The 22,549-nt window shown below is 49.5% G+C and overlaps 7 protein-coding genes across 7 annotated transcripts; 4 read left to right on the top strand and 3 right to left on the bottom strand.

Annotated features, from left to right (window-relative positions):
* Nucleotides 1-311: 311 nt before the first annotated feature.
* On the bottom strand, nucleotides 312-3,137 carry BU24DRAFT_120271 (putative OPT oligopeptide transporter). The gene is made up of 2 exons (XM_033520888.1): nucleotides 2,331-3,137; nucleotides 312-2,282 (listed from the first exon to the last, which is right to left on the bottom strand). Exons 1-2 carry the CDS (start codon nucleotides 2,845-2,847, stop codon nucleotides 409-411), a joined length of 2,391 nt encoding a protein of 796 aa, XP_033387773.1. The 5' UTR covers nucleotides 2,848-3,137; the 3' UTR covers nucleotides 312-408.
* A 6,510-nt stretch (nucleotides 3,138-9,647) lies between these two features.
* Nucleotides 9,648-11,744, top strand: BU24DRAFT_459108 (uncharacterized protein; the record flags this gene model as incomplete). Its single annotated transcript, XM_033531699.1, has 1 exon — nucleotides 9,648-11,744. The coding sequence occupies one exon, from the start codon at nucleotides 9,648-9,650 to the stop codon at nucleotides 11,742-11,744; it is 2,097 nt and encodes a 698-aa protein (XP_033387774.1).
* A 264-nt stretch (nucleotides 11,745-12,008) lies between these two features.
* Nucleotides 12,009-14,751, bottom strand: BU24DRAFT_439572 (uncharacterized protein). The gene is made up of 2 exons (XM_033530314.1): nucleotides 14,373-14,751; nucleotides 12,009-14,317 (listed from the first exon to the last, which is right to left on the bottom strand). Exons 1-2 carry the CDS (start codon nucleotides 14,676-14,678, stop codon nucleotides 12,095-12,097), a joined length of 2,529 nt encoding a protein of 842 aa, XP_033387775.1. The 5' UTR covers nucleotides 14,679-14,751; the 3' UTR covers nucleotides 12,009-12,094.
* A 154-nt stretch (nucleotides 14,752-14,905) lies between these two features.
* BU24DRAFT_120328 (uncharacterized protein) lies at nucleotides 14,906-15,310 on the bottom strand. Its single transcript, XM_033520889.1, has one exon. It carries the CDS (start codon nucleotides 15,218-15,220, stop codon nucleotides 15,008-15,010), a length of 213 nt encoding a protein of 70 aa, XP_033387776.1. The 5' UTR covers nucleotides 15,221-15,310; the 3' UTR covers nucleotides 14,906-15,007.
* BU24DRAFT_419060 (uncharacterized protein) lies at nucleotides 15,134-16,129 on the top strand. The gene has a single exon (XM_033527120.1). The coding sequence runs from the start codon at nucleotides 15,424-15,426 to the stop codon at nucleotides 15,904-15,906; it is 483 nt and encodes a 160-aa protein (XP_033387777.1). The 5' UTR covers nucleotides 15,134-15,423; the 3' UTR covers nucleotides 15,907-16,129.
* Nucleotides 16,130-17,433: 1,304 nt separating this feature from the next.
* BU24DRAFT_419062 (uncharacterized protein) lies at nucleotides 17,434-18,688 on the top strand. Its single transcript, XM_033527121.1, has one exon. It carries the CDS (start codon nucleotides 17,481-17,483, stop codon nucleotides 18,375-18,377), a length of 897 nt encoding a protein of 298 aa, XP_033387778.1. The 5' UTR covers nucleotides 17,434-17,480; the 3' UTR covers nucleotides 18,378-18,688.
* A 977-nt stretch (nucleotides 18,689-19,665) lies between these two features.
* Nucleotides 19,666-21,654, top strand: BU24DRAFT_386333 (DUF580-domain-containing protein). Its single transcript, XM_033524914.1, has 5 exons — nucleotides 19,666-19,804; nucleotides 19,867-19,924; nucleotides 19,976-20,145; nucleotides 20,196-20,947; nucleotides 21,013-21,654. The coding sequence occupies exons 1-5, from the start codon at nucleotides 19,721-19,723 to the stop codon at nucleotides 21,365-21,367; spliced, it is 1,419 nt and encodes a 472-aa protein (XP_033387779.1). The 5' UTR covers nucleotides 19,666-19,720; the 3' UTR covers nucleotides 21,368-21,654.
* Nucleotides 21,655-22,549: the final 895 nt, after the last annotated feature.

The raw sequence follows: 22,549 nt of genomic DNA on the forward strand, positions 1-22,549 counted from the left end.
TTGATTTGGGGTTGAAATGGCGATAGAGAGAGAATGGACTGGATTGAAGGATAGGGGTAGCTTTATAACATGAAGAAATGATACCCAGAGTTGATCGCTGATGTGTGTTAATTGCCATGCTCAATTGTGAGGTAGTAATTTGGGTGTCACTGTATCTTCATGAAGTGGTCTTGGTCAGTTGTCAGGAACATGAGCCAGCGTATGGCTTACTGTAGACAAATTTCAAGATACAAGATCATATAATAATCATGATTCCATGGGGTACCCTACGGAAGTGAAATTACATCCATGTACATTCCACCGTACTGTTTCCAATAACTACGCATTCTGGTAGGCGAACAAAAATTATCAGATATTTCAATATCTCTCACTGAGGAAGATAACATACTTCCTTTTGCAGAAGGCCTATCAGTCATCCAGCACAAAGCACCTCTCGACACTTTCCGCATTATTTCCCCACCAGTTCGGCATCGACACGACCTTGCCACTCGAGAACGCGATGAACATGATCAACATGGCCACATTGAATCCCGCATCCAGGGCAGCGGCAACGATGTAATTGTACCTCTTCCATGTCTCGAATCTACGCCTGTAGAACCAGAACATGCAGACATAGCCCACTATGAACCGTGAGATGTATCCTGTGGACAGGTTTCCGTAGAACTGGCTGACGCCGGCGCCAAAGATTGTCACGTTCCACAGGTGGAACTTGAGCTTGGACTTTGGGAAGAGACGGTGCAGGATGTAGAGGGCTAGAGGGGCCAAGGCGCCGTAGAGGAATGCATAGGGAAGGGGTTTGTACATGTGCTGGGCAAAGAGGCGTTTTGGGCCGATGAGGACGTACTGGACGCCCATCGTGTTGTAGTTGGCCAGACTTTGACCGGTCCACTGGTTCAAGGGGTCTTTCTTGATGCCGAGGATGTAGTCTTTCTTTGCGGAGAGAACCCATTGGATGACAGCGTAGTTGATGGGCACACCGATCAGCTCGCCGAAGATCTGGGAGAAGAAGATTGTTCGCGGAGGTACGTGCATGTAGTGTCCAATCTTTTGGTCCTGCAGCATATACTGCGCCCGGTACCAGACGTCTCCTGCGATGGAGCCGTAGGCATTGGCACCAGCTGGGTGTCGGTGACCGCTTACGGCATGTATCATAAAGCCGTAGAGGAGCTCGTTAAAGGAACCGATGGGCACCTGGAAAGAGGAGAAGGAGTATAGCCAGGAGAATGGGATGATCATGACGCCTGTAGAGAAGATCGCAACGATGAAGGTCCAAATGGGAATGAAGAAATAGCCGCAGCCCAGGATCGTGATGATGGTCACAAAGGAGGCGATAAAGAGAGCAATATACCACCACAGCGGAACCTCCTTGTATGAGCGCTGTAACACGTTGAGTCGGTCGGTGTAGAGGTGGTTAATGTTGTCTGCCCCTCGGTGTACTACGCGCATGCGGAGCTTTTGGTAGGTGGCTTTGAGTTGAGGGTACCCAAACAGAAGCATCCAGGTCAATGCTGAGATGTAGCTCGAGTAGTCAAAGAAGAGACTCCAGATGGCCTGCGTGCCCATGTAAATTGGTCCCAGCTCAGCATAAGCGGTCTCGTTGAATTGCAGATCGGCAGTCATCAGCTGCGCCGCTGGGTACCGTGTGCCGTTTTCAAGAAAAACCCGATTGCTCATCAAATTCAACTTGTATTCTCCAAGGTTTCCCCATTTCGCTGCTGGGAGCAGAATCCAGCTGTTGAATACGAAGGCCACGGTCAAAACAACAGTGGTCCAAAATGGAACGACCATCGGACTGGTAAGCGATTGATTTGAGATGTTCGCCCAGTCGAGACTAAGATTGAGGAAGCCCATTCCGCCAATACCGGCACCGAGAAAGTTCGCGGTAGGATTTCGCGGTGCAACCCAGCAGAGGAACGAGAGCGAGCTCAGCAGGGGGAAAACATATTCAGGGAGAAACTGCCAGACTATGATGAATCCCAATGCACCGAAGAAGGCGTATTTTTGTTTCCGAGCGATCCAGGAATCACGAGCAGACTTACGCAGCGTTTCGAAGACAGCAGTCTGCATGAGCGAGTACGGCCAAGTGTAGATCGGGTCATAGAGCAAAAGCTGCCGTGCAAGTGCCGCCATAGCATATCCGATGTAGACAATGGCCCACATGAAGAAAATGCATGCTGCAGCTGGAATTTTGGTATTGTAGTAGAGCTGAGCTAGCGAAATACACGCCCATGCCGCGTTAGAGGTGGCCCCTGAGGCAGCGGTAACGGTAACGAGCACATTTTCTGTGAATGTCAGTGTTAATAGCAGGATCAAATTATATGATTACATACCTTTGATATGCCATGGCCCTGGATTGAGACTGAACTCGAATTTTGTAAAGGGAATGCGAATCGTAGTCTTGGGCAAGATCTCCGCAAGCCAATGGCCGACGTAGTGTGAAGCGACTTGGACGAAGAGCACTGGGTAAACAGCAGATGTGGTACGGTAGATGCCCATTTGATACAAGATAGCACCAGGAGGAACAAAGATGAAGCAGAGAACAAAGTATCTGAAGGTTATCGTCGGAGCATTTGGATCATCCTCCAGACTGACAATATTACGAACGATCCTAGGAAGTTCGCGTACATCGTCGGGAAGGTCTGCCTCGTCGTCGATATCGCTAGACCCAGACACTCCAGTGGAATCGTCATGTTTCTCATCATCACGAGCCTGACCTTTGTCTTGAGGCTTAGTTACCTCTAAAACAATTTCTGTGGCTGGCTCATTCGTCCCTGTTGTTGCAATTGAATCTGCCTCCTGTTCTGGAGTGGGACTTCTTCGCCGGAGTCGACTAAGCAGCGAAGCCATGACGCCGAAGTCAGTAGACCCTGCAAAAATGCGAATTTGGCTGATCTGGATGAAAAGAAGGTTGCGTCTGTACCATTGCACAATCTAGAGGCCCATTTATGCGTCCTTTATATGGTACCTCGTGGAACAGACGACTTGGGTTAAGTGAGGAGAAGCACGGGAACTTGTAGGAAACGAAGCTTCCCCAAGGTCGAATAAGGCGTGCTTGGATGCAGCAAACGCCAGATTCCATTGCGATTGCGCAAAATGTTGGATGTCCAGATATGGTCATTATGGTGTTGATTGGTAGGCGGGAGAAGTTGAACCTTCCTAATTAGCCATGGTCCCGCCCCGCAATCAAATTAAGAGTTCTCAACCCGTCACACAAGCCTTTGGTGGCGAGCTTGTCCAGAGCTTGTTTGAACTGGCGTTGTATGCATTATAGAACATCATGAAAGTGGTGTGAGCTTTCATGGAAACGAATGAATCGTCGTTACGAATCTTGAACGACGCAAGTGAATGTCCTGTATGGCGTAAACCTAATCAGATGCACACGTACACAGTGCAGGCTTTTTCTCATCAATTTCTGTGCCGCAGATGGTTAGCAAACACTGAACCACACGAAGCTTGGGTCTGATACATGGGTGGCCCGGATCACAGATGCCGGGTGCAAGATGTAGTGGTTGTTGCATGATGAGCCCGTATCGCAACCGAGTGTCAGGTGAAGGAATGCTTGACGTGACGAATTTGAGGATGAATGCTGTAAACCTCGCTCGTTGCCCAAATCCCATGGTTCCACTAGCACATGTGCTTCCGATGGTATGATTGGTAATGAATCACTATCGCGACTGGCAAGGGCCTGGTGACTGTAGATGCAGGACCTTTTTTTCGAAGCGCTAATGTTGACCCAGGCCATCGCGGATGAGGGAAATTTGCGAACGACAAGCTACCTCCGTAAACTGCCAATTAGGATTTGGGAAATAATGAGAATGGATTTTTGAGCATTTCGAGACGTTGCTACGACGTGCTGCGGCTCTGTAACAGTAGCAGAGCTATTCTATTAGCGCAGAAAGGGGTTGAGGTGCCAGGCTTAGTGGCAGGTATCCGAGCCCGATTGATTGCACATTTGAACAAGCCTAAAATATCTGCTTTATGTTTCAGTCTGCAAGTGCTACACGTATGTATTGCTTGTGCCGAGACTAACCTTGAAGTCCACGGTATGCGATTCTACTCTTCTCTCCCAGCCTCTCTGGACGTAGGATATCTTCATTGCAAATTGGCAACTGATGACCCGAGTGTCCAATGACTGTATGCCGTTTACCAGAAACCAATGACAACACTATTTGACAAAAGCAGGTCAAAAGACTGTAGGCTCTCTGGGGACCTAGAAGTTCTGGTCAAACATGCACAAGTTTTTGGAAGTTTTCTCGATGTTACCATTGCAATACGACGCGTAGCTATAACTCTTGCAAGCAAGAAACGCATGCCTGTCAGTAGTACAATGTCCAATTAACAAGTTGTAGTAAACGCTGTCTAATGCTTGGATATCTCTATCCAATTCGGTGATTTCATGAAGGCTTTGGCTATGCCGGGTACAATACATCGCATACAAATGACAAACGACCGATATAGCTGTGTAGTAATTTTATTTCGGCGATGTCCATTAATTCTATTGTCGAGTAAATGATACTGTTTGTACTATACATTAAAGGGAATGAATGGAGAAAGGAGGACCTTGCAATGCCAACGATCCATCGTTGAGGTTGCTATTTGTTCTTTGGATTGATATCGCAACGCAGCCAAAATAATTACAAGTAAACAATACTGCCTGTTGCAAATCCCTTTATCATTTTTAGAGAATAGGTGTTTACAAATGTTGTAATGGAGCTGACGATATTTGAGGTCAATTGTGAAACCACGTGACCGACCCCTCCAATTACGCCACGTGAAAGCGCGGCGCGACTTTTAGTCATCCCGCCCACCGTGGCGCCGGGGTCACCTCCGTTGTGTCAATAAACAAAAACACAACAACTAACAACAACAGCAAAAGCCGCCAACATGAGGGTTGTTGAGATAGTTATAGATGTGAGTATGGCCATAGGATCCATGACAATTAGTCTGACAAAAGTTTAGGGCTTCAAATCCTACGCCGTCCGCACAGTCATTTCCGGCTGGTTTGTTTACCTCACCCATCGAAAGCGACATATAACTCACAGCCAACAGGGACGCAAGTTTCAATTCGATCACTGGTTTGAACGGGTCCGGAAAGTCGAATATATTGGATGCGATATGTTTCGTGCTTGGTATAACGAATATGAGTACTGTTCGGGCGCAAAACCTTCAGGTTAGACGACCGTTCACACGATATGATCTCTGGACCCTAATACTATTCCGTAGGATCTTATCTACAAGCGCGGACAAGCCGGCGTCACAAAAGCGAGCGTCACGATCGTCTTCGACAATAGCGACAAATCGAAGAGCCCCCTCGGCCATCTTGAACATGCGCAAATATCGGTGACAAGACAGATTGTCATGGGCGGTACGAGTAAATACCTCATAAACGGTGTACGAGCACAACAGCAATCCGTGCAAACTCTTTTTCAACAAGTCGGTCTCAATATCAACAACCCAAATTTCCTCATTATGCAGGGTCGCATCACAAAGGTCCTCAACATGAAGGCAGAGGAGATCCTTGCTATGATCGAGGAGGCAGCTGGTACACGTATGTTTGAAGACAGACGAGACAAGGCATTCAAGACGATGGCCAAAAAGGAAATGAAGGTTCAGGAGATTACAGAATTGCTGCAGGACGAAATCGACCCGAAGCTCGAAAAGCTAAGGCAAGAGAAGCGCGCTTTTCTAGATTTCCAACAAACACAGAGTGATCTTGAACGCTTGACCAGACTAGTGGTGGCATACGAATATGTAAAGAACAAAGAGAGGCTCCGGCAGTCCGCTGGTGATCTAGAAGCTAAGAAGCAACGGGCGACAGACCTGGAAGCATCCGCTGTCCGCATGAGGAAGGAGATCGAGTTTCTCGAAGAAGACAAGAAGAAAGTCAAAGCTACGCGAGAAAAGGAGCTTCGACAGGGTGGTAAATTCCAAGCCCTCGAAGAAAAAGTGAAGGAGCATTCTCATGGCATGGTTCGATTGACGACCAATTTAGACCTGAAAAAGTCTGGCTTGAAAGAAGACATCGAACGGAGGAAAGGGGTTGAAAGCAGCATTGAAGAACTCGAAGCGCAACTCAGGGAGAAACAACACGCATACGAGAGATTACAGGAGAAATACAATGCCGCGCACGATGAGGTCACGAAACAGAAGAAAGATGTCGAGGAGAAAGAGGAGCTTTTGCAAACACTTCAAACAGGTGTAGGCTCAAAAGAAGGCCAGGAAAGTGGCTACCAGGGTCAATTGCAAGAAGCAAGGAACCGGGTCAGCGCTGCTGCCACCGAGCAAGAGCAGAAGAAGCTCCAAATTTCTCATTTTGAGAAGCAAATCAAGGAAGACGAACCGAAGGCTAAAAAGGCGAAAGAGCAAAATTCCGGCCTGCTAAAGGAGCTGGAAGTACTCAAGAGCCAAGCTAGGCGCCTCGAGTCTGAGTTGACCAAGATGGGCTTCGAACCTGAGAAGGACGCGGAGATGTACCAGCAGGAATCACACATTCAGGCCCGGATAAGAGATCTGAGACAACAAGCAGATGGCTTGAAACGGCGCGTGGCGAACATCGATTTCAGCTACAGTGACCCATCACCCAATTTCGACCGTTCGCGTGTCAAGGGTCTTGTCGCTCAACTGTTCACACTTGACAAAAACCACACCCGCGCAGGTACTGCGCTCGAAATTTGTGCCGGCGGTCGCTTGTATAATGTCGTAGTGGATACTGCAGCGACCGGTACAGAGCTCCTGCAGAAGGGAAAACTCAAGAAACGAGTGACCCTTATCCCTCTCAACAAAATCGCTGCATTCCGTGCTTCAGCGGAGAAGATAGGTGCTGCACAACGGCTGGCACCAGGGAAGGTTGACTTGGCCCTTTCATTGATTGGGTATGAGGACGAGGTCACTGCTGCCATGGACTACGTTTTCGGCTCAACGCTTGTATGTGATGACGCAGAGACAGCCAAGCGCGTAACTTTCGATCCTGCAGTTCGTATGAAGAGTGTCACGCTCGAGGGAGATGTCTACGACCCTGCAGGAACATTATCCGGAGGTAGTGCACCACAGTCAAGTGGCGTTCTCGTCACACTGCAGAAGCTGAACGAAATCAACACGGAACTAGCATCACAGGAAAGGTCACTCCATGACCTCCAAGCCACGATGGCTCGTGAGAAGAAGAAGATGGATGCAGCTCGCAAAACAAAGCAAGACTTTGATCTCAAGACGCACGAAATCAAACTCACAGAAGAGCAAATAAGTGGAAACTCTTCGTCTTCGGTTAGTTTTTGGGCATCGCATGCAAGAATAATAGTAGAAGCTAACATATCACAGATTATTCAACGTGTTGAAGAGATGAAGAGCAGCATCGTGCAGTTAAAGGAAGATATCAAAGTCGCCAAGGCAAGACAAGACGAAGCGGCCAAGGACATCAAGCGTATTGAGCGGGACATGAATGAATTCGAGAACAACAAGGACAGCAAGCTTGCAGAGCTTCAAAATTCCCTGGAGAAGTTGAGGAAAGCTTACACTAAAAACAATGCAGCCATCAAGCCGCTTCAATCCACCATGCGTGAAGCTATGGTAGAGTCTGAACAGTGCGGCGCCGACCTAGCTAGCGCACAAGATCAATTGCAGGACATCCAGACTAGTCTGCAAGCACAGCAGAAGGAGATAGACGACCTTATTGCTGAGCAAGCAACACTAAAAGTATATACACATTTCGCATCAATTTGGTACATTACTGATGTGTTATAGGATGCCCATGACCTCGCACAAGCGGACCTAGCTGATGAGCAGGCCAAACTGACCGGGTTCGATGATGAACTCCGCGAATTAGATGACACGATCAGAGCAAAGAAATCATCTATTGATGAAGATAGTCTTGAGCAGCAGAAGCTGACGCATGTGATTGAGCAGTCCAATAAGGCACAAGATGAAGCTGCAAGCAGGCTGAAATCGCTCGAGAACGAGCACGAATGGATTGCTGATGAGGAGGAGCTTTTTGGACGACCGAGCACTCCATACGACTTCAAAGGAGCCAACATGGCGGACTGTAAGGCAAAACGCAAGAACTTACTTGATCGATTCCAAGGGATGAAGAACAAGATCAACCCGAAGGTCATGGCCATGATCGATAATGTCGAGAAGAAAGAAGCTAGCCTCAAACGAAACATGGCTACAGTGATCAAAGACAAGAAGAAAATCGAAGAAACGATCGAAAACCTTGATCTGTACAAGAAGGAGGCTCTCCACAAGACATGGACTAAGGTCAACGGCGACTTCGGTCAGATCTTCAATGAGCTGCTCCCAGGTAGTTTCGCTAAGCTTGACCCGCCTGAGGGTAAGACTATTGCAGATGGGCTTGAAGTAAAGGTTATGTTGGGTAAAGTTTGGAAGCAGTCGCTGACTGAATTGAGCGGTGGGCAGCGGTAAGTGGTTCCCACCTGTGACGTCTGTCGGAAGCAAAGTCCGCTGTATTAATACGTGTCAGGTCACTCATCGCATTATCACTCATCATGGCACTGCTCCAGTTCAAGCCGGCACCAATGTACATCCTTGACGAGGTGGATGCTGCGCTAGATCTGTCGCACACGCAGAACATTGGGCGGCTGATCAAGACACGGTTCAAGGGCTCACAGTTCATCGTTGTGAGTCTGAAAGACGGCATGTTCCAAAACGCCAACCGGATCTTCAAGACGAGATTTGTGGACGGAACCAGTGTGGTGCAAGCACTTACAGCGGCCGACCTAAGGTAAAGAAGGTAGAGAGGCAGAGAAACAACGAGTAGTATGAGCGTTTTCCCATCTGAGCATTGGAGTCTCTCGTTGTTATTCTCCTCTCTCTTGAAGTCGGCGATGGTGGTTTTTTGTGGTCGCCGATTCAAGTTGCACACAGTAAGTGCGTATATATATATGATCTGGGTCTATATCATGGTTTGGGATGCATGTGTAACAATTGGGATTGGCTTCATGAGGAGAGATACCCAGAAGGCTGGGAGGCGGGACAGCCATGAATCGCATCATTGGACAGGCGTTGAGGATCTGGGACATGGGTGGGGTTCAACGAAATGCTTATGTTGTTTATTGAAATGGCATGGCTAAACGACTGGAGTGGACTGAATACGATTCCCAATCTATTGTGTACGCGACCGGACCGGCGGTTGGGTTCAAGAACATGTCACGCTGGCGCAAGGACGTTCTTGTGTGATTCTAGACGAATCATCGGTGGGCATTAGCGATGGGGCTCAAGTTGACAGTCTGAACTCTGAAGCTGGCTGGGTTTCTAGTAGGATTCTAAGTGGGTTCTAAGTGGATTCTAGTCGTTCTTCTATCGGGCCTTTACTCCTGGTCTTATTCACTGCCAAGGCGCACCATCGGCGCAAAAGTGTGAATTGATTGGGGCATCTTCGTTTAAGGTTGTTCCAAACTTCTTCGGCCTTCCCGATATGGACTTTATCCGGTCTACTTTCCTCTTTACGGCCCTTTAACACAACAAAGTACTCCACCTCAATCTGCTTTGTATCCATCACTCATCATGACATTTATCCTACCTTGACGGCTCGACGCGGCTGCTTTCCGTTCACATCTTCCCACCACCTGGAATTATACTTCTTTTCCACCTAAGGCGTCCACTACATTGTTCTGCAACCCCCACGAGGCTCCCATATGTCGCCGTCTCCCGCCAAAACCTTGGCCGATCTTACACCGTACATTGTCAACGACTCAGTCTACACCCTAAACGTACACCATCCTGCATCCGATCCTGTCCCTGATCCTGAACCTGAGTTCTTCGCAGTCACGAAACGTGATTCTGGTAACCACAACGACTTCGATGTTAGCCTGCCTGCAAAGCCTGCTCTTGCGATCGACTCCATTCACCCAAGCACCGGGATTTCTTCCGAGCACGCTGGTCGTGTCACGATTGGCATAGAGGACTCGACGTATACACCACGGTCTCAACTTGCACCCGACACACTCGCAAACCTGTCGTCCGAAAACTCGTGCGGTCCAACTTCATCTGTTCCAAGTACCTGGGACGTCTCTCCAGAGGCAGACGCCAATTCTTCCCCACCAAGTCTCCTCCCGAGCAGATTTGGATGTATCAATACCGAAAGTAAGCTATCACACTCTGGTCCAATGTCGTCCACTTCGGGTTCCAGCGATGATGTTTCGCGAAAAGACACCACGCGCTCTTCAACAAGCAGCATCGCTAGGGGCCTCAGGAGAACGAATCCGGACATGAGAATGTTCGACCAGGCCAAAGAGGCTAACGACTCCAGGAAAAGACGCAATTCAGAGAGTACTGATGAACATCCCCGCCCTCAGACGAAATTAGCATACGTACCCCCAAACTTCAATTCTCCGCCCGTATCGGAAGTACTTCATGGCGTAGAAAAAGCCTCGCAACAGATCCAGCATACAGAAGAACATGTCAAGAAAGTCAATATCACCAGTCCAACGCAAAGGGGAATAAAAGACAGGAGGAACCTGCTTCCGACGGAAGCACAGAAGCTTACTCTTCCAATGGAATTATCGTCGCTCCCCGGACGTTGCATGCCAGCAGCGGCGCTCGTAAATCTCAAGGATCTTTCACACCCTCGGCCGCAAAGCCCATCCGTTCACAAGGTGCCTCTAACTTGTGCTGCTGCAAGCTCTGACTCCTCGCCCGGCTTTCTTCCATTCACCGTTACTACTATATCCAGTGGCTCATCGATCAGTCACGATGGAATGCCCTCACCGCAGTCACCCCAAAGCCCCCAGGCTCGTCGCACCAAGGACCTCCGATACACGTCCCGTTCGCTGTTCGGAAGGAATCGTAATGGTACCAACGACAATTCACAGCCAAAGGCAAACCAGACTTCTCTCCCATCACCGATTAGCCCTAATACAACAGCCATGGAGGAGGCCCAGCAAATAGCGAAAAACACTCGGAGGCGCTGGGGTGGGTCCAAATCATTCAACACAGAGCCGCTTACCCCGGATTCACCAAGTCCCGATTCATCGAGCCAACGCTTCTCTTTAAGCCGATTTCTCAACGGCAGGAAACATAAACGAAGCTCTTCGGGCACTTCCCCTGCGCACACTGTTTGCTCAGATGAGCCTAGCATAAGAGGCTCTACATCTTTTCCGCAAGAGGCATTCCTGGAAAGTTTAGCTCATTTATCGTGTCCACCGGATTTTGTTCCACCTGGTCTCCAGCGTGTTCCTACGCCCAACCCTAACAACAAGGACCGCGATGCAAAACCGAACGACTTCTCCTTCGACTCCATGGGCAATCTGAAGGCCAATCATTCATCAACCGCACGAAGAGAGGAGTGGGACTCTGATGCACTTCTCTTGTCCGCGATTAGATATCACGCTCCCTTTTCCGACGTTTCCTTTACCGACTCATCATATCGACCTTCGCCACGATCGAAGCCGCGATCAGATTCTCCGGTACCAATGGTTGATCAAGATGATTGGTTCCGCGTGCAGTACGGTTATGAGGACTCTATGTACTGTAACGAACAGCTCTTCAGCCCGGAGGCTCGCGCAAAGCATGAGTGGGTCCTTCCGGAGCATTTACCCACGAGCCCGCTCTGCCCATTGCACGTGAAATACAAAGGAGCAAATAAAGGCGTCTGTGTTTACCACGGTATAGAAGAAGACCAGGTCACTGGGTCGGAAAAGAAGATGAAGACCATGGATACCCCTGTAGAGGAAAGGGTGGGAAGTCTTTCCAAAGTGAAGTCCAGGAGGCTGGCTAGTCTCTCTGGTCCTTAATGTCGGAGGAGAGGTTATAGAAGGAAGGCGCTGCGTATCGCCAGGAGCCATTAGACAGGATGAGATGAGAGGACCGACGTTGTTTACCTTGCTCATAAAGGACCGCTATGATACCCCGTTCGATAACGAGAAAGACGACGCAAATGTATTTTTATGATTCTTTCATTCCTTTTGCTTCCAATCGGTGACTCTTGAACTCTGAGTGATGCATTGATTATCATTCTGTCACTTCGCATGTGTAGTCTTGAACATAAACCATCATGTACTTCTAACAACGCAATGGAGATAATTATTGACATTATAAGCCATCCGTAATGTTCTGCTGCCTCACTACTCGGCCCGTGGCAACACTACCCAAACAGCTTGCCTTGACGCCTCATAGCGCCCACACCGGCTTTCCTCAGTGGACTGTTGTCCCACGCCTGGGTAAACCCATCTTCATCACTATCGCGATCTACATCTGCCAAATCAACTCCCGTGACCCCTTCATCGAATTCCTCGTCGTCTTCACCACCAATCCCCAACACACTAACATCGCCGTTCTCGAAATCACCATCGCCATCCGCTTGGGCCGTTCTCTCCGCCGCCCGTTCCTCCGGCGAAAAAATGGGGCTGTGCGCAACCCGCGGCCTACTCCTAAAGACACGGTCGTAGTCTACCTCGTCGGAGAAGAGGTCTTCCTTGGGTGTGTGGGCGCTGGCGCTACTCTTCGCCTCCTCGATGGCATGGAACGAACGGCGATTACGCGGGGTGTCGAACTGATTCACGGGGAAGAGGGATTGCCTCGCGGAGCTCTCTCGCTTCTTTTTCTTCCTCTCCTCTTCGGCAGAGGGCCTATGCGCAGACATGGCTGCCATGCTTAGGCGTGTGCGATCGAGGAGGGAGGTCCGTCTGTTGAGTGTCGGTTCTTGGTCTTCCGCTATGGTTGGAGGGGGAGGGAGCTCCGGGAGGCTAGGGGAGAGCATGTCGGAGTCCTCGTCTATGGGCGCGAAGCTGCTTGTGTGGGCCATGGACATTCGAGTGCGTTCGACGAGGGAGAGACGCGGCTGCGGCTTCTTCACGGGCGATGGTGTGGCATTTCCGATTGAGGATATGATTTGCTCTGCCATGGCCTCCTCTTCTGTTTGAGGTGGGAGTTCCAAGACGGGTGGCTCTGATGGGAAATAAGGAGTCGGCGATGGCGATGGCGGCACGGATGTCTCTACTGGTGGTGAATCCGCTTCTTGATTCACTGGCGATGGAGATGTAGCAGTTGGAAGAGCGTCAGACATTCCTTGCTGAGTTTCATCTTCTGCTGTAGGGGAAGGCTGTAGATGCGGAGAGATTGCGCGAGTAGGTCGAGGAAGGACTGGAACAGAGCTCATGATCGTTGAAGGTTGACCAACTAACGTCGCGTCGGAGTCAATTGGACTGTCTGTAACTTCGCGAGGGTGCGGTCGGATCGGGAATAAATCTCGCGATTGCTTACGCGTTTGATGTTGCGGATATGTGGTAGTATTTTCCGTTCTATGACCGAGAATTCGACTTGTTTGGACGACATCTGGCTGTTTCTGGCGTGTGGGTGGATGCGAGATAGTTGACGTAGAGCTCTGTTGCGTCTGCGAGCGTGTAGTACTTTGTCGAGTTGTTTTCGTTTGGGAGATCTGTTCAAGCCCGTCGTGTAGCTCTGAAATGATGTCCGCATACTCTGGACGCAACTTGGGAGCATTTACTGGTACTTTGTGGTTGTCCCTACGATTTCGAACCTGGAATTGCAAATGATCTTCAAACCTGAACTCTGTTGCAGTCGTTCGAGATTTTGAGGCAGTTGAGGACAGTTCGGCTGTATCGTTTCGCAGTCGGTCGTGAAATTGCTGCCACTTTTGCAACCTGCTCTGCTGCTCTTGGACCCTCGACTGAAGATTTTCCAAGAGACCTGCCTCAGGTAGAGCTTCTTCCGGCTTGCGTCCAGCCTCGACAATCCTCCATACGCTTTCAAACCTGCGCTTCAAAAAGGCATCTTCCGCCTGCGCGTTGTCTCCATGCAGCATAGCATCAATCCATTTACGATCGCCAACCCAATTGTCGTAGAGATGTTTCTTTATGGCGGCAGCCTCATTTTCTGGGACCAGCGGTCTCGAAGATCGAGGGGTTGCCTTGGAATGTTTTATCCTGGCGTTGAAATCTTTTGCCTTCGCATTCAGAACACTCTCGAACTCCGCGTAGCGTTTCCGTTTCTCATCCTTTCGCTTCAAAATGTTTCTCAGCGCCCCTTTATGTGCAATTGCGAGCGGTAACAGAGATGCCTGCGAGTCCAACGAGAGTGCAGCAGCTGTAGAATACTGACGAGCAACGGAGGCCGTTGTACTTTCAGCGGGTTGGGCTGCCAGAACCTTCTTCAAGACGGTAGTTGAGAAACTAGCCAATAGCTCGAAGAACTTCTCGCCCTTACATTCGTCTAGCATCGTCTTGCGGAGCACGGCGTCTCTGCTCAAGATCCCATTCTTTTTCAACTCGTTGAGGCATCGATACAAAGCGGCGCGGAGGTTCAGCGATTGGAGAGGTTCGAGAGGAGGGAAGAACGGCTGGAGCTTCTGTTATTCGAAGGTAAGTATGTAAAACCTAGCATGGTGAAGTTTATGTTCGTACCTGACTGGTCTCATCATGATCCCATATTTCGAACAGGCGGAACAGCGCCCATTCTACACCGCCAATTCTTTGTTTCTGGTCTGCAGCCTTGGAAGAGAATGTTTGTACACTGATATTTGGCCAGTCCGGTAGTAAGTCCAAGTCCAGTAGCCTGAGGTTGGTCACAAAGACTCTAGTGTCTGATGGCGGGAGCGGATTGCTGATCGGGGGTGGTTTGTTGTTTGTTTTGACCGACAAGCTGCGCGCTGGTGCTTGCGCGGAGGTAGTTGTCGTTGCGGAGGAGGCTTGTGATGTTGACCGAGACATCCCGCATCGTAATGATTTATCTCAGAGTGAAAATAATTGCAGGATTGGACTGTGAGAGTCGATCGAATAATTATTGCACCGCACCGACTAACTGTATGGACGGACCCTGTGGTGTTGATCTGGAGTTGCACAAAACAAAGCTAACCCAAACCGGAAAGGCGACAATTGACCAAATGCTGGTACACTAGTGACGTAGAGCCAATTGAATTGCTCTAGTTGGCATGACTGGCAACAATTCCTCTTCTCTCCAAACAAGTCGCAAAACCCCATTATCTTTCTTATAAACAAACCTGTCGCGCCTTGCTACCACATTATCCCCAACCTTCAACTCATTTCACATTATCACGTAAAGAGCATCCGTCGTCATGGCCGTAGACGAGAGCACCCAGACCAACGGCGTCCCCGTACAGACAGATCCTTCCGCCGGTCTTGCGAATAAGAAACAAAAGACCTCCCACGAGCGCTGGACAGTAGAGAGTGGTAGGTGCTAAATCAAGGGGCATATTCGTATGCGAATCCTTCATCACCACCGTTATCTCCATGGAGAATTAGAATCCACCCGCTGACAATCGCAGTCCTCTCAGAAGAAGTCACACCCCGCTACGAAGAAAACACCGATTCCCCCGTCCCATTCTTCCATCTCCTCGAGCGCCTGAAGACCACGAAGCGAGCAGGCTGGCGCCGCTTCGGTATCAACAATGCCGAATCCATCTCCGACCACATGTACCGAATGAGCATAATCACCATGGCCGCGCCCGCTTCCCTCACCTCGAAGCTTGACATTGCGAAATGCACACGAATGGCGCTGATCCACGACATGGCGGAGTCACTCGTCGGCGACATCACCCCAGTAGACGATGTCCCGAAGGAAGAGAAGAGTAGGCGAGAGGCGGAGACCATGGACTACATCTGCGACACATTGCTTGGGAAATTCAACGGCGGTCTCAACGGCAAGGAGATCAGGAAGATTTGGCAGGAGTACGAGGACAGCGAGACACTTGAGAGCAAATTCGTCCATGACGTCGACAAGATCGAGCTTCTCCTGCAGATGTTGGAGTACGAGCGATCGCACCCAGAGGCCGAGCTTGGGGAATTTACGTGGGTTGCATCGAAGATTGAGTCTGAGGAGGTCAAGGCATGGTCTGATCACGTTTTCAGCGAGCGGACAGCTTTGTTCAAGAGCCGCGGCAAAGAAGCGAAGTGGAATCTTCCCAAGAAGTCCGAGTGAGGGGAGGACGAAGTCGCATCGAAATAGCCATGGATAGTGGCATATGAAAGCGGGGAGTCATTCTTTATGTTTTAACGAGGATCATGATGGATGCATTCGTGGCGTCAAGCAAGACATAGATTTCGTAAGCGTCAAGCATCATAATTCCCACGAAATGAGCAAGCGTTTGATTAGCGCCTTTCATGGTTTCTTAAACGCGCACCGTGTGCAGCATTTACTCGATGCATCTTGTGTTCTGTTCATCCAAGTTACCTTGTTTCTTCCTTGATCGGTGAAGAATCGCTAACGCGATGTTATATTATAGTTGAGTCCATGGGAGGATATATGTAAGGGCCCACGGACGTACCTGCATGCTTTGCGTGAAATTACCCGGTAAGCGTAACCCATGCCAGCACGACTTCGTTCCAAACGACTTATATTGCAGAGCATCTGTGTGCAACGGATACATTGAACAGTGACGATTCAGTCCGCACACATTTTGTGAGGGAAATCAATCGCCTCCCGAAACAAATGCAACACAAACGAGGGAGAGAAAAAGCAACCAAGGTGTCCATCACTCTTCCTTGCCACCATAATCGATCAACAGGAGGTTTGGGACACTGACGCTTAGAAATGTACTGGCCCAGGTACCATGTACAGCGTACATCTCCATATTAAACCTCTCCGAGCAAGTCCCTCATTGGGCGCATGCATGTTAATCAGCCCTATCTAAGAAGCGCGGCCTCCATACCACCGGCGCATATCGACAATATCACACGCTCGTCCAAAGTAGATTACACGTCCAATGGCCGACCGGCCAAGGCTCGTTCGATTACCATGGCGGGGACATCTTTTACCCAATGCCATGGACGCCGTACGATTTTAATCTTCTTGTTCCTGGTGCTGCGAGTTAAGGTAGATGGCGAATGGTACGAGGGGATTCTGGAACGCTCAGCGCGTCAATTGCTTCATATACATGTGTGCGTGCCAAGAACGAAGTGCTTCTATGTTGCAGTGAGTGTCGTTACATGGTGTAGCGAGGTGATGGACTGGTGCGGATGTTAAGAGACGAACGGTTGATGACATGTTGGCTTGCAGCGGGAGGGGATCATAACGCAAGGCCCGTCCCTCCCGTTCGTCAATTTAATCTTTCATCTGGGTGGACTTGGAAGCAATTGCCGGTTGATGTGTTTTGCATTGTTCTTACGCCCGGCGAGAAGCCGATGCTCCATGTCTAGTTGGTGAAATAGGGAGAGGTCCTCTTTCTTTGTGGTGGTGGTTGCTGCTTCGTTCTCGTTGAATCAATTGTACTTGCTACCGAGGCCAATTGGCGTAGACAGCTAGCTTTGAACTAGATCTCATTCGATTGGAAGAATGAAGGGGTCTCGGGCTTTCATCGCAACAGCGACGCTCGCGTCTGCTGCATCTGCACATCCTGCTAGCCGCCAGAGCAAGTGCGCGCCTTTCAAGGGAAATTTTACGATAAGCCAATACCAATTGTACCCGGAGAATGCCGATTTCGACTTCAATTCTTGCAAGCTCTACATTGGGTATGTGAAGCGTAGCTCGTCTTCAAATATATACAGTGTTGAAACATGTTGCTGATGAAGAGTAGTCAATTATGGAACGCCTCGCTAGGAATCTACGATCCGTATTCTAAGAAGCATGAAATTGTCGAGTTCCCAGGAATCTCTCACAATCCCGACTTCCACATGGGCGCCGTCCAGGTGGACCGAAAGACGGGATTGGTCTCAGTCATCGCGGACGCAGCACCTGCCTTCCCTTCAGAGGGCAAGGATATCTCTGGTACTAATTGGCTCCTCAAGTACGACCCAGTTGCCAAAGAAGTCATCTACAAGATCAATCTCACGGAGACATCTCAAGGGAAATACGGCGGGTTTCAAGACATCGAGCAAGATCCCGAAGGCAACGTCTTCGTTGTTGGAACATGGCCCGGAACACTTCTGAAAGTCAGCAAGGACGGAAAGAAGGTCACTCCTTGGTATCTTCCTGAGAACATCGTACAAACGCAGAAGGGCATAGGCGGCATTGCAGCGCTTGACTACCTCCTGCTCGCTCAGGGTTACCCCACTCCTAACGCAATCTGGCGCTTCGATCTCAAGGCAGAGAAAGGTGTCCCGACAACTGTAAAGATCACCAATGCAAATTACACCTTCGGCCAGAGCGATGCAATCTACCTTCCTCCCAAATATGAAGGAAAGGTCCTGCTTGTCGCCGAGGATACGATTGGCATATCTGTATTCCGATCCGCAGACGCGAAATGGGATACTGCAGAGTACAAAGGCCTTGTCCCCATTGGACCCGTCGATCCTGGAACCAGCGTCGTGACGCCTGCGCAGGTTGGCGATGGCATCTACCAAGTGTTGGAACCGTTTGGTGATGAAGGCATTGGTGGACCTGGAACCGCTGGCAATAGGACCGATTTCTTGTTCCGAGACATCACAGCTGAAATAGCAGCACTGCTAAAATAAAGCAACTGCGTGCCGTTTTTCCTGGCTGCTTGCTTGTTGTATCGTAAAAAGAATAGTGCTTTGTAGCAGTATCACATGAATGCGATGACTTATGTATATGGATGAACGACACGAGGAGCAGGAATACAAAAGCTGCGCACAACTAACGGAATGTTTCAGTTGTTTTGAAGTAGTGATTGTGAGGACCGCCCATGGACCTATTTCTCCCGTATAACAGGCCCGTCAAGAGTCATGATTTGGCCTGTGAGATTCAATGCCGAAGGCTATCAACATAATAAAAAAACCAAGTCACATTGTGAACTTAACCACAGGCTGGATTCGTATTTTTCCATGTATTGCCTCAAGGGAAAGGGCCCAGCCCATAAAATAACTTTTACATGATACGATCCACGACCCACAAGCGCCTAGAACCCGGCACCGTGAACCGAAGCGCATGCAATAATTGAAGAACCTCAAGTCGGATAGTCGGAGAGAAAGGTGGCTTGGCTGTGAGTGTTAAGAGAGAAGCATGTGGAGCCTCGGCACCAGATTGGCCGTGAATCGCTAGTGCTGCAGCAGTGGTGTTTTGGCGTGCGAAGACATCAATGTGATTTGAATACAGTATTAACGACTTGATCTGATGCATTGATGAGCAGATGCCCTTGGAGTGTTTGAGACGGAGCATTGGACGATGAGAGACGACTCATGAAAGGGATCATTGTTGTGGGTTAGGTTCAATAGTGTATGGTGATGTGTGTTGTCGTTGTGATAGTGTGCTTTTCCCAAGATGGCAGCCAATGGAACGCAACGATTGATTTCCAATGACGTCTAAGAGTGATCTGCACTGACCCATCCTGCGTCGATCCTGCCACAATCCTGACGCTCACAAGCCACTCTTTTGTTTTGGTTTTGCCCAATCAGTCTCCGTTCAATCCGTTACTGGCTGGTACAACTGATGCTTTCGGAGCTATCAACCCTAATAATTCTTTCTTTCTTCTTTCAAGCTATCCTTTCACCTCACCCCTCCTTTTCCTTTCTTCTTCCCAATTGCATCCTATCCGCTGACGCCGACCACATCTTGTCCTCAATCAACTGAAGCCACAACCCTTGCTTCTTCTGCATCATCGCGTCACTCCTCCACATCTATCCTAGCCGCCATGGCGACACAAGGTCAGGCGGCAGATTATTACAATAACTACAACAGCAACAATGGCGCGCAGCAGAGCAATGGCTATTATCAGATGCAAGAGCCCAAGTATGGCCAACAAGCTCCTCCGCCCCCTCAATACGGCCAGAACTATGCACCACCGCCTGGCCCTCCACCGCAACAAAACGGCTACAATGAACAGCCGTATGCGCCTCCGATGAATGCCGGAGAGAAGCAAAACTTCGACCAGGCCTTCAAGATCCAAAAGCCAAAATTCAATGACTGGTGGGCGGGATTGCTGGTACGTTGTCCTCGACCATTGCCATCATCATCCGTAGCATTCATTGACCATTGCGTGTACAGTTCATCGCTGTATTCCTAGGTTTCGCAGCTGTTTCTGGCATCGCAATCCAAGGATACGGTACGTGGGCCCGAGTACACAGCTCTTTTTGTGGATTACTGACAATCCCAGTGCATACCTTTTCGTTCAATGGCGGAGGTATCTATAATAGTCGCAATGACTTCGGACTGTCCACGAATACCATTGTGCTCTTCGCTTTTGTCCTGGCTGTCGCAATCGTCTTCAGTTACGCCTATATGTGGGCTGCGCGAGCCTTTACCAAACAATTCATTTGGATCACTGTACGATACTTACCAATCCGCATGGTTACAGTGTGGCTAATCTGCGACAGGGTATCCTGAATATTATATTCGGATTCGCGACGGCAATCTATATGTTGTCCCGCAAGTACTGGTCCGGTGGTATTGTATTCCTTCTATTCTCGATCTTCTACGTGATCTGTTTCATCTCCTGGATCCCGCGCATTCCGTTCTCGGTCCTGATGCTGCAGACGAGCATTGACGTTGCCAAGAAGTATGGCCATGTTTACGTCGTCTCCCTCATTGGTGGTCTTCTGGCAGCGGCATTCGGTGCCTGGTACTCGGTCACTCTGGTTGCGGTATATGTGAAATACGAACCGGGGAATAATCCGGCATGCAGCGAGGGCGCCGGTGGTTGCAGCAAAGGAAAGGTGATTGGACTGATAGTCTTCATCACATTCGCCATGTACTGGATATCGGAATGGTTGAAAAATACCATCCACACAACAATTTCCGGAGTGTACGGATCGTGGTACTTCTGCTCGAACAATTTCCCCAAGGGAGCTACACGAGGCGCCTTGAAGCGATCATTGACCTACAGCTTTGGCAGTATCAGCCTGGGCAGTCTCATTGTGGCCATCATCAATTTCCTGCGCCAGATCTGCTCGGTCGCGCGACAGACGTCGTCTCAGGAAGGTAACATTATCGGGACGATTGTATTCTGCTGCCTGGAATGCCTGATTTCCTTGCTCAGCTGGGCGGTACAGTTCCTGAACCGCTATGCCTTCTCGCACATTGCGCTTTATGGCAAGTCGTACATACAGGCGGCAAAGGACACTTGGACGTACGTATACACAAGATTCAGTCACCCTAGGTTAGTTATACAAATTCAGCTAACATTACGATCAGCATGATCAAGGACCGCGGCATCGATGCCCTCGTCAACGAATGCCTCATCGGACCCGTCCTCTCGATGGGCGCTACATTCATTGCGTACGCGTGCGCCCTTCTCGCATACCTCTACCTCATCTTCACGTCGCCCGCATACAACCAGGACGGAGCGTACACACCCGTGGTCGTCGCATTCGCGTTCCTCATCGGGCTGCAGGTGTGCAACATCTTCACGACGCCGCTGAGCTCGGGAATAGACACCATCTTCGTGGCGATGGCGTGGGATCCGCAGGTCATGATTCGGGACCATCCGGATCTGTATCACCAGATGGTGCAGGTGTATCCGCATGTGCAGCAGGCTATACATGCATAAAGGACGAGGTATGGAGTACTGTGTGAATAATTGTAATGGACGGAGGAGAGGAGAGAAAAATTGTGTCGATACAAGGTACGAAGTGTAAAGGGAAGAGAAGGAGAGAAGGACGTTTCATCGTAATGAGAGATTGGTTAGCGGGCGACTGATTATTAGTCCAGCGATCTCAGATGGAACCACGACGACTTTGGCAGCGCCAGAAAATCCAATTATGCCTCCACAAAAAGGAATAAGCTTCTAAGAATAGTAATAATAAACTCATGGTTATTTTCTAAAACATAAGAAACGTAACTACCGTGTAGATCACACACATCACCGCATGTAACACAAAGTATCCAAATTACTCACCTAACCCACCCTCATATCCTTACACTGTGCCTTTTCACCCTTTCTAGTACCGCAGTCGTGCGTTAAGGTAAGTACCTCACATACTCGTAACATCTTGCCCTTCCTCGAGCGATTCCCGACGGATTGGCTAAACTAAAGTGATTACCTTGGGTAGTCTTGGACGAAAGCGACGAGGGTGAATCTCGGATACTCTTATTTTCTTTTCCGATTTGGGGTGAGGTGAGGTGAGGATGTGTCTGCGTGACATAATCACACTCGTAGGGTGTATCGTGGGTCTTTGGTCCACATGGGCGGCGGCAACGGCGAACGGCCTACGATGATCCGACGAGGGTAGCTTGCTTGTGATTGCTATTGCCATTGCGATTGAGAGGGATTTTCGCGAAATAGGGACATTGGAAAGTCGAGATTCAAAGTACGATGTCATAAATCAATTATTTCCCACAAATACTGGGAATGGAGAGGTTCACGATTACGTGTGTTCTATTGTTGTTGGAACAGGTTTTCCGGGGGCATTGAAAACGGATTGAAGCCAAATTTGCGAATGATGATTTCACGAGAGATTTCGATCCAATCCAATCCGTCTTTCCTTGGATCGTGAACTTGCGAAAAAAAAACCAAGGACCGACCAGCCAGCAGGTTACGACTCACCCTCATTCTCGCGAGTTAGCCGCGGGAGCTAACTAGCCATCGTGTAGCCATCGTGAGTGTGTGCGGTGGTGTGGTGTCTACGGTCCACCGGTAATTGAATGGGAAAACCGGCGGCGTATGACGTAGGAATCGGAACATTTTCCCCCCCTCCTACTGCCTACCTGCTCCTCCCTGCTCCTCCTCTTC

Source organism: Aaosphaeria arxii, assembly GCF_010015735.1.
Source record: "Aaosphaeria arxii CBS 175.79 unplaced genomic scaffold BU24scaffold_2, whole genome shotgun sequence".
Lineage (NCBI taxonomy): Eukaryota > Fungi > Ascomycota > Dothideomycetes > Pleosporales > Aaosphaeria > Aaosphaeria arxii.

Bases quoted from the DNA above. Each gene is read 5' to 3' on its own strand.
- BU24DRAFT_120271 (XM_033520888.1), bottom strand. From the start codon at position 2,847: ATGGCTTCGCTGCTTAGTCGACTCCGGCGAAGAAGTCCCACTCCAGAA. The intron at 2,283-2,330 runs GTATGTAATCAT...TGACATTCACAG, and splicing joins AGGGCCATGGCATATCAAAG to AAAATGTGCTCGTTACCGTT.
- BU24DRAFT_439572 (XM_033530314.1), bottom strand. From the start codon at position 14,678: ATGTCTCGGTCAACATCACAAGCCTCCTCCGCAACGACAACTACCTCC. The intron at 14,318-14,372 runs GTACGAACATAA...TTCGAATAACAG, and splicing joins ATCATGATGAGACCAGTCAG to AAGCTCCAGCCGTTCTTCCC.
- BU24DRAFT_120328 (XM_033520889.1), bottom strand. From the start codon at position 15,220: ATGGAGATAACGGTGGTGATGAAGGATTCGCATACGAATATGCCCCTT.
- BU24DRAFT_419060 (XM_033527120.1), top strand. From the start codon at position 15,424: ATGGCCGCGCCCGCTTCCCTCACCTCGAAGCTTGACATTGCGAAATGC.
- BU24DRAFT_419062 (XM_033527121.1), top strand. From the start codon at position 17,481: ATGTTGCTGATGAAGAGTAGTCAATTATGGAACGCCTCGCTAGGAATC.
- BU24DRAFT_386333 (XM_033524914.1), top strand. From the start codon at position 19,721: ATGAATGCCGGAGAGAAGCAAAACTTCGACCAGGCCTTCAAGATCCAA. The intron at 20,146-20,195 runs GTACGATACTTA...AATCTGCGACAG, and splicing joins AACAATTCATTTGGATCACT to GGTATCCTGAATATTATATT. The intron at 20,948-21,012 runs GTACGTATACAC...CATTACGATCAG, and splicing joins GCGGCAAAGGACACTTGGAC to CATGATCAAGGACCGCGGCA.